Consider the following 10,361-nt stretch of genomic DNA (forward strand, 5'->3'; position numbering starts at 1 on the left):
GGATTAACATTGAATTGATATCGTTGAGTCTGTCGTGCCTGTGCGCCCTGACTCCACATCAGAGGGGTTTAAGTCCAATCAGCTGATGCACCGGAGGTTATAGGTGGACCTGCGGACCGGAGTCGTGCGCAGATTAGCCTTCAAACATATTTGTCAACTCAACAAACGCCCAAAAAAAAAGAGAGAAAAAAAAAGAAAAGAAATCAATAAAGAGGATACTCCACAAACACGCGCGTCTCTATCTCCTAATCGCGTTAATTAAATTTTACGCCGAATTAATTAGACGTAACAGCCACATACAGCCTCCTCTCAGGAGCGAGCCACCGTGGGCATTTTTAATGACCCCGTAATTCAATTAACCGCCTCCATCAGCTCCGTCATTGATTTGTGGAAGAAGAAGAAGAAGAAGAAGAAGAAGAAGAAGAAGAAGAAGAGGAAAAAAAAAAAAAAGCTGCTGAAAGTTGAATTCTGCAAAGTCGAGCCGGCCTGTAATTGCTCAAGACACAGAGATCGGAGGGGGGAGCCGGGGTGGGGGGGGCTGGGCTGAGGTGGCCGTGTATAAATAGTGTGCTCTCAAATACACAGTCACAACAGCAGGAGTGATCTCACCTCCCTCTCCACCCCTTCTATCTAACGCTGCTGCCAGCCTCCGAACACGCACAAAAAAAAAAGAAAAAAAAAAAAGAAAAAGAAAGAAAGAGAGAGCGTATCCGCGAGCAGTGCTGGTGTTATATAGAAGACGGCGAGGTAACACACACACACGCGCGCACCGACACATTCACGGTGGATTTCCCCGACCAGGACCACTAACTGAGCCGCAGAGCCGACCATGGAAGAACTTACGGCATTCGTGTCGAAATCTTTCGATCAGAAAACCAAGGAGAGCAGCAAAGAGAGTATCACGTACAGGGAAGTTTTGGAGAGCGGCTTGACGAGGGCGAGGGAGCTGGGCAGCCCGGAGACAAACCTGCAGGACATAGCGGAGGGCAACCACTGCCCGGTGCATCTGTTCAAGGACCACGTCGAGCTGGAAAAGGAGAAACTGAAGGAGTTTAATGTTTCGAGGGCGACAGAGGGTGAGGCTTTGTTTTATTTCATTTCATTGTATTTTTTATAAAGAGAATGCTCCGTATTGTGTTAGGAGAGTGTCTCAAGTTCAGTTGTCTTGCATCGGGCGCGACGGTTTTCTTTCTTTCTTTTTTCTTTTTGGCGAATGTCTCCAAATCCGTGCGTAAAAAAAGGAAGTTGTGTTTACGCTCTCAGTGTAAGTACATTTCACAGAGTTAAACACGCGTTATTCTGTCGATCGGGTGATTATTTCACAGAGCAGGAGGCGGGCCCCTCCGTCTGATCGGGCGCTTTAACTATTTGAGGAATGTTTTTCAGACATTCCGTGTTTGGCGATGACAAAAAATCACTACCGTGTGTGTGTGTGTGTTTGTGTGTTTTTACAACAAAATTTTCTTTTGTTTTCTTCGTGGTGTTTAATGCGAAGTTTTAATGGCAAGTTCGCATTTTGTTCCAACACGAAAATACTGAGCGTAATCCTACAGGAAGCATCCCCTCCTCCACTTTATTTTTTTAATTTTTTTTTTTACATTTTTTTTTTTATCCGTTGAAGCAATTGCATGAATTCGCGAGGACTTCTTCTATTACATTCGGCCTTATTTACTGCTGTTCAGATGTAGTGCCCCTATAAATAAAATGTATAACCTGTAGGGTCGTCTTCCTCCTGTAGAATGTGCACCCAGGAGTCACACTCTCAGCTCATGTGAATTGGGGAAAAAACTGCCAGTTAACACTCTCTTAAAACCGGATCCCCCTTCTTCTTTTTTTTAAAAAAGGCTTTATATATATCATATATCAATTACATAAAAAGTACAGTCTCGCAGCAGGACAGGCCTGTTTTCACTCAGCAGACAGATAGTGGGCAGTGGGCACCGTTTTGAGACATTTAGTGAGTTATTTTAACTCGTTTCTATATTTATCCTGTCTCAGGAGCAAGAGAGGGTCAGCATTGTGCTGTATTATTTTGCCTTATGCAAGAGACTGTGTGTTCCCTCTGTGTGTGTGTGTGAGTGTGTGTGAGGTGGTGGTGGTGGGGGGATTAATTTGATAAGATTTTTACATAACACTGTGTATAATATTTAATGACTTTCAACCGTGTGGGGGAAAAAAACAAAACCAAAATGTGAGTAAACGGGCCAGTTGAGTACAGCAGTTGTCAAGTGTGTTACTGATGATAACACACTGATAACACACACGTCCGCCACACTTGACAGCCGCGCAGCTTATTGCGCTGCTTGACAAACGCGAGGACATTTTTAAGGTGTGAGTGTAAATGTAAACTAAATGTTTCTGGTAGAATGATTGAAAAAAAAAAAAATCTACAGCCTGAAATAACCTCGGTCTGTTTCACGGAGCCAGTAATTAGGCCTAAATCGTGTCCGTTTAGCCGGGGCTTAATGCTCTGCCCTTTAAATCGCTTATAGGCTTACATGCCATGTATTGACTGATTTACTCTTATAACGGCACTGACATTACACACCGACTTATGGAGGCTGGAAACGCAGCCACAGGCCTCTCCCTCTAGAAAGCGAAAGGCTGTGTAGTGTGTGTGTGTGTGTGTGTGTGTGTGTGTGTGTGTGTGTGTGTGTGTGTTGTTGTTGTTGTTGCCAACATTGCCAGGCCTAAGGCCCCTCACAGGGCCCGGTGTGTGCCATGGGGGGGCCCCGGTAATGTGCATGTGTGATGATGGTAAGACGGGAGAGCGAGGCGGCGTTTGCGTCTGTGTCACCGCGAGGGAAGACGCAAAGTCCTGCATTTGAACGCCGTCTTCTTCTGTTCTTTCTCTCAACCGTGGGGCACGTGTAACAGGGATATACGAGTGTAAGGAGAAAAAGGAGGACGTGAAGTCGGAGGACGAGGACGCACAGGGCAAGCTGAAGCAGCGGAGGAGTCGCACGAACTTCACCTTGGAGCAGCTCAACGAGCTGGAGCGGCTGTTCGACGAGACGCACTACCCGGACGCCTTCATGAGAGAGGAGCTGAGCCAGCGGCTGGGACTGTCCGAGGCCAGAGTGCAGGTGAGGATCCCCCCCTTCTCCTCCTCCTCCTCCTCCTTCTTCTTTCTTTATTTCTTTCTTTCACTTACCCGACTCCAAACGGCGTTAACACCGGCTGCTGCGTGAGCAACAAACAAGCATCGATGTTTTTCTCCCAGTATTCCTGCAGGGACCGGGAGTGTGCCTGCAGCGTTTACACCGTCCTGATCTGTCAGCGACAACGCTCCCGCTGGTTTGAAGTATTATTAGTAGTATCAGTGAGGCGCTGTATACCGTCAGGAGGTGTTCGGACGGGCCACGTCGGAGTTTTGTCAATGGCGCGATCAGGCCCTTTATTTACGCACCGGTGCCCTAAATGACAGACGATCATGCAATAATGAAACGGTGCCACGTGCAAATGATGGCACGCTTTTCTCCTGATTAATCCGTAAAATCATTCATCTTTAAATGACGTCTTTGGCCTGTAAATAGATGACAATCAGCCCCCCCTTTGTTGTTTTCTTCCTTATTAATCCAGGTGGCAGAATTCGGCGCTGATAATGTTTATGAGCTTGTAACATGAGTACAAGACATGCAGAACGCTTTCCCTCACGTTTCTGTGTGTGATATAAGGGACGAGTGTGTGTGTGTGTGTGTGTGTGTGTGTGTGTGTGTGTGTGTGTGCGTGCGCGCGGCAACCTGGAAAACAAATTAAAAGCAAAAATGTCAAGAGCTCATTAGTCTGCAGGCAGGATGCCCTCCTAACAAGGCAGCGAGCGTGAGACAGAAACGATGGCTCCCACCCTTAAATCTAAAAGTCTTCTTAAAATATCCCTGTTGGGATTTATTAAGCGCCCGTGGTATACTCGCTGGTGGCTTTATTTGAACTTTATTGCAATATTATTTCTCATTCTTCGTGGTGTCTTAATATTCCTGAGGGGGAGACGCAGCTCCACTGTGACAGCTGGGTAAAATACAACACACACACACACACACACACACACACACACACACACACACACACACACACACACACACAAGCACACACGCGCGCGCACGCACACACAAAATCGTCTGCACGATCACAGCGGATTTTTTCATGATTTGCAGACTCACTGATTGAAACGAATTCACATTTAGACTGAATAGTCAATCAAGTGTGTGTGTGTGTCTGTGTGTGCGCGCCTCTATGTGCTGCTGACAAGTAGTTAAAATAAAGATTAAGAAAAAGGCCCTCAGCTTCAGAGACGTCAGTGCTCTGAGACAGTCGCAGGATGCTGGAAGTCACCCGGGATGCATCACCCTCCTGAACCTGCAGCAGCAGGCCTGCACAGCCAGCAGCCTGAGCACTCATACGAGCCCAGCAGCCAGGGGGGACCTTCAAAAAAAAAAACCCCAAAACATTCCAACCAAACCAATGATTAAAATGAATGAAGAGGCTGAATGGCTGCTTCGGGGATGGGAGGAGGAGGAGGGGGAGGAGGGGGGGACGCGCTCTTATGTCAACTCGTATCCCTCCTCATTTTCTTTGTAATATCTGCCATTGGCTTGATGTAGTGTCCCCATAAAAACAGATTAGAAATAACTCAATTCTGGCCCAACTCTGCTGCTGTTCAGCCATCTAATCGGATGAATCAGACCCATCATAGAGCTTTTATAAGCCCACCGACTGCCGTTCGGAGCTGCCGTCAGTAGATCTAATGCGGGACAGCATTACAACTACCACTAATAAAGTTTATTCAAATAATTGATGGTGTGAATATGGCTGGTTGTGTGTGCGTTTTTTTTTCCTGACCGTGAACGCACGCAAAGCCTTGATTGCCTCCCTTTGATAAAACAAAGCATCTGAAAAAAAAAGTCTAGTTTTTTTTAAGGCCCACTTTTACGCACGGGGGACACGTTTCCTCCAGATTTAGTGGGAGTGAAGTGCAGCAGGGCTGTTGCAGGCTGCGAACCTGCGCTCCGAGCAGCTGTCAATGAATCTAATTGAAAGTTATGAGAGCTTGGTGAGGAGCAGGCAGTAATTCGGTTAGGACTAATATCTTTGGGTTTCTGGCGCGCTGCTAAATTAAATGTCATTATTCACTGTCTCTATTAAAAAATCAAAAAGGAAATGAGATTAGGGTATTTGTGAAGCGCATCATTGAGTGGCCCTTAATGAAGAAATAACTGTCTGAACCAGTGTAGTTCACTTTGCTTAACATACTGGCACGTAATTGGAATTGATCTCGGGCCCGTCTAATATTAGCCTTGATTTATCTGAGGGATCACGGTGCGTCTATGCAAAATCACCTGGGATTTTTTTTCACAAACACCTTTTTCTACCGCCATTTACCGCTGCACAGCTGATAACACAGCGCCTATACACCCGTGACCATTTATAATGTGTGCCTTTATTTATATATTTGTAGTAGTGATGATGATGATAATAATAATAATAATAATAATAATAATAATAATAATAATAATAGCGTAATTTGATTGATAAAAGCAAACACACAGCACACAGTTGTGCTTTCAAAATCTCATATTTTATTTTGAAAATATCCCTCTTGTATAGAACATCTGCAGGCTCAGTTTTTGAAGAGTTTATTTATTTAATTTTTCATTTCCACTTTTCCCTCGTCCGCCGCTCGTCTCTGCTCTCTCGTCTCTCTCGGACTCCGGCCCTGTTGTTATAGCGCTGAGCGCCGAGCCACGCGGCTCAAAATGGCTCCGCCGCGGCACCTTGAGACTGATGGTGATGATGATGATGATGATGAGGGGGATCATCAGCATCAGTCTGCGCCCTCTGTGGTCCTGCGACCGGCCGCTAATTTCGCATCTGTAAATGATAATCGTTGCGGGGGTCGGAGGGAGGAGGGAGGGGGGCTGATGTTAGTCACCGAGGCAAATTGGGTTGATGATGATTAACAATGGGCCGCAGCCTGCAGCTTCACACACACGCAGCAAATTGGACGGTGCTTAATGAAAGTCCTTTTTTTCGTATCTATTTTTTTTTTTGTCTCATCACAAGATTCCTATAATATTACCACAGTGTCTGTGAGGCTGTGGCAGCTCACTCAGTCTATGATCTTTTTTGTTTTTTTTGTATTTTATGATCCAACCCATAATGCCCCTTTAAAAATTCACTGTGAAGCTAATTATCATATTTATGCCAGCCTGTGGTTCTGATTCAAGATTTTCCGGTGTGCAGGCTATTTATGTTCTTTTTTTCCTTTTTCTTTTGTTTATTCTCGCTTTATTTAATCCCATAAGAAAAAAAAAACTGTATTCATATTCTACACATAGCTCTTTATTTGTGTCCTGCATATGAAACATTATTTATAGCCTACAAATGAATCTTTTATTTTTCATATTACATTGTTTATATATATATATATATATATATATATATATATATATATATATATATATATATATATATATATATATATATATATATATCAACAGCTAACATAAGATGTAATTTGCTCATATGTTACCTTCCCATAATATTTATTTTTATTGGTTACAAATAATGATAGTATTATTAGAAAAGCATCTGAAATTAGAATTAAAAGGACATCAGTTACTTGTTTTTTGTGTGCTAAAACCTCATTATAGTTTGTTTTCCTTAAAGTCATTTGCTTTTTCAATTGTAGGTCTGGTTTCAGAACAGAAGAGCAAAATGTCGAAAACAAGAAAACCAGATGCACAAAGGTAAATGTAGCATGTTTTTTTGTAAAATAACCCTTTGAATGATCTTATTTTTATTTTTCCTTTTTTTTTCCCGTAGTTATTTTCAGTTTGAAAATTTTACACCATTTTAAAGCTGAAACAAGAAAAAGAAAAAAAAAAAACCTATGACCTCCCCATCTCACATAACAACAACTGTCTGGCTGTCTGACAGACATCTTTCCCTTCTCCCCAGGTGTTATTCTGGGCAGCGGCAGTCACCTCGACGCGTGCAGAGTAGCACCCTATGTCAATATGGGTGCCCTCCGGATGCCCTTCCAACAGGTAGGCCACGCTCCTCTGCGAGCAGCAGCTGACAATGCTTGAAAGAAATGTAAACGTGTGATATGTAACATCCAATCTGGGAAAAAGGGACTTGGGCAGAATTACATGTAGAAAAGTCAAAACTGTAGAGAAAGATGATTACTCAGCACCTTGTGATGCAGCGGTGAGACATCTAAAGGTCAAAGTGAGCGAGGTGGTGGTGCGATCAGAGGCAGAGCAGGCCTTCTATATTTGTACGCTCAGATGAATCTATAGGCCATGTGCAGCTATTAGACGTAAGTGATGAGAGACTGTGTGTGTGTGTGTGTGTGTGTGTGTGTTGGAGAAGGAGCTCAGACCTCAGTGCACCTTTCACCTCCTGACTGTGTGGAGAGGGTCAGGCCGTACAGGGAGAGGGGAGGTGGACAGACATCTGATCCGCCGCTATCTGTTTTGCGTCCCGGCTGCCGTGTTTGTCTGATTGACCCCCGTGAAATGCAAGCGGCCTAATTAAGGCAACAGTGCGGCAGGCGCGAGCACATAAAAGAGATGATGAAAGCGGGGGAATGGAGTGGGCTCTGATGGATATTGGCGTTGAGCTGCACTGGCAGGGGTGGAGGCTTGAGGCCCCGGCGTACCGAGACAGGCTTCGCTGTCTGAGGTTGAAACGGGCGGCAACGCACAGGGGCTGCGCTGATACCACAACGCGGAATCCGCATTTGAAAACCAGTGAATGGGTGCTGGTTGGATGGGTGAGGTGCAGGCGAAGGTCCGAGAGGTCGAATCTGGACCGAAAACCTTCTCATCCTTCTTCAGTAGCAACAAACAAGTAAATGCAAAAAGTCAAAAGTCAGTCTTAATAAACAAAATGCCATGCAAACTGCGAGTGTGTGTGAGGATTTAAATAAGACACACACACACACCGTAACGCACAGGCATGTCAACTGTCCACCACCTGTTTTCGTCAGGAGTGGATCAGATTCTGTTATGTTCCCCACAACACTCCACAAAATCGAGTTTCCACTGCTTGAATCAGAGGTAATTGCATGATACATTTGGAAATGATCAGCCACAGCCACAGTTTGTTGGTGAAGGAGATATGTGGAAGCGCTTGTTGTTTGCAGGAGGTTTTTGTTTGGATGCCATTGCAGCGCTGCCGAGCAACCAGAGAGTTGCGGTTCAAATTAATTTTCCCTTTCATTTAACAACTTAAGTCATTCTTCGGCATTTTTAGGCAGATATGAAAGGAGGGAAAGTGAAAAAACAAAAAAACATTTAGTCGGGCTAAAACTTTGACTTGAAATGGTTCTATTTTGGTTGGAGAAGAAAGCATGAAATACTTGAGTTTTCCCACTTCTTCCTGTGGCGTTTGAAACACATGAGAAATGGCAACAGGCTCAGCCCGCTCCCTCTGAAGTGAGTGGATGCTTAATTTTCACCTACTTCTCATAAAATAATTGCCAAGAATGTGAAAACTGATATTCTATGCTCCTTATGGTTCCCTTTTTTTCCCTTGACTCAGGAATATGTCTGGATAAATATTTATAACTCCAAATATGTGAATATCTTTTTAGTGCAAAATTGTTTATTTATGCAATTGAATACATAATCAGGATAACAAGACTGCATATTTCCAAGGGTATAACCGAGTCCTCAGTCTGAATTAAACAAATCTGTTCTGGGTCCTAGAAAGACTTTGATTCTAGACGATTAAATTGGATGTGGTGTCTGAGAGCAATGTATGATTCATTAACTTGTAGAATAGCTGACATGAAAAAAGGGCTAAAGCGCAGAGTGCAGCCCTTAACTATTTTCTTAGAAAACACACTGTAAGCAACAGCTTTGAGGGGGTAAAATTTGAGGTGGAACTTAATAGTGTCAGACTGTGAAACCTAAATCCTCACACACACACACACACACACACGGCCGGAGGGTCCCGCGCTGACTAACATTGTGTTTTGCTCTCCTGCAGGTCCAAGCCCAGCTCCAGCTGGACGGGGTCACCCACTCCCACCCTCACCTGCACCCTCACCTGGCCGCTCACGCTCCCTACCTGATGTTCCCGCCCCCTCCCTTCGGACTACCAATCGCATCGCTCGCCGACTCGGCCTCTGCGGCAGCGGCTGTGGCGGCGGCTGCCAAAAGCAACAGCAAGAACTCGAGCATCGCCGACCTGCGACTCAAGGCAAGAAAACACGCCGAGGCTCTGGGACTCTGACCCCACCGGGCTGCCCCTCCGCTCGCCTGATGCCCATAATCGCCTCTCACACAAGACTGAGCCTGTGAAAGGGCCGTGACACTCACAGCTAAAACTAAACTAAACAAAAACACTGAGTGAGAATGAAAGAGAGGAACACATACAGAGAAGGGGGGAGAGAGAGTGTGTGTGAGAGAGAAAAAGGGGGGAGAACAGTGGAGGAAGAAAATAAAAAAAAAAAAAAGGAGGGAGCGAGAAAATTGTCACAAAACCAGCTGCCAAAACAAACCACTTGTAGAGAACGGTAATTAAATACCAATGAAATCACCTTTTACTTTTCGCCCCAACAGGCAGGACTTCTGCGGGGCCAGTGGCTCAGTCCACTCCAGGCACAGATCACATCCCAAGGACCGTACAAACACATGTGGATGTCTGTCTGAGGGCCGGCCCGGGGCCCGTCAGACCAGAAGATGTTAGAACAAACTGGCAGGGCAGCAGCAGGGCCAAAAGCCGAGCCTCGCTGACGCTGGCTGTCGCCATGTTGACAATGCAGAGGGGGTTGAGCATGGGGGGGGAAAAAAAGACCCAAACACCACCTCATCGAGGCATTGGAACAGCTCTCACCTTTACACTCCGACCCTCCCCGCCCTTGCCCTAGAAAAAACGAAGAAAAAAGAAAATACGAAAAAAAAAGGCCATATTTGTCTCCAACCACTGTGTTCCCTGCTGCTGCCAAGTGCATGAGCTCTAATGGAGGAGCGTTGCGGGACTGGCCTCTATTCACACCTGACATACACGCTCGACAGCTGTTTTTAACACTGCCATTCTACATGCCCACGACCCCCCCCCCCCCTACACCGACAACGGTCTCCATTACAGTTTGATACCCTTCTTCTTAAGGACTTGTGCTGTAACAAAAAGCAACAACTCATGTTTTTCCTTTGCTGCAGACGTTCCTCTGTGCTGCCGGACACGCGTCGGCGAGACGTTTTCTCCTCGCGACGTGCTCTCTCCCTCTGTCTTTATTACTTTCTGTTTATTGTGTTGTATCCCGGGTAAAGAAGTGAAGATAGCCTTTGCACTTCAGGTCTTGTATGTGGGTTGTTTTACAAATGGCACTACAAGCAGATACTACTTTG

General features: G+C 45.3%; 1 protein-coding gene across 2 annotated transcripts; it reads left to right on the plus strand.

Annotated features, from left to right (window-relative positions):
- Positions 1-544: 544 nt before the first annotated feature.
- shox (short stature homeobox) lies at positions 545-9,796 on the plus strand. Of its 2 annotated transcripts, none has more exons than XM_037108965.1 (6): positions 545-1,076; positions 2,878-3,086; positions 6,689-6,746; positions 6,937-7,046; positions 8,998-9,210; positions 9,573-9,796. In XM_037108965.1, the coding sequence occupies exons 1-6, from the start codon at positions 830-832 to the stop codon at positions 9,660-9,662; spliced, it is 927 nt and encodes a 308-aa protein (XP_036964860.1). In that variant the 5' UTR covers positions 545-829; the 3' UTR covers positions 9,663-9,796. The 2 variants fall into 2 exon arrangements, with proteins under 2 accessions (XP_036964860.1, XP_036964861.1); XM_037108966.1 differs by having other exon boundaries at positions 6,958-7,046.
- Positions 9,797-10,361: the final 565 nt, after the last annotated feature.

The sequence above is a fragment of the Acanthopagrus latus genome, chromosome 9, assembly GCF_904848185.1.
Source record: "Acanthopagrus latus isolate v.2019 chromosome 9, fAcaLat1.1, whole genome shotgun sequence".
Taxonomy (NCBI): Eukaryota; Metazoa; Chordata; class Actinopteri; order Spariformes; family Sparidae; genus Acanthopagrus; species Acanthopagrus latus.

Bases quoted from the DNA above. Each gene is read 5' to 3' on its own strand.
- shox (XM_037108965.1), top strand. From the start codon at position 830: ATGGAAGAACTTACGGCATTCGTGTCGAAATCTTTCGATCAGAAAACC. The intron at 6,747-6,936 runs GTAAATGTAGCA...GCTGTCTGACAG, and splicing joins AGAAAACCAGATGCACAAAG to ACATCTTTCCCTTCTCCCCA. The intron at 7,047-8,997 runs GTAGGCCACGCT...GCTCTCCTGCAG, and splicing joins TCCGGATGCCCTTCCAACAG to GTCCAAGCCCAGCTCCAGCT.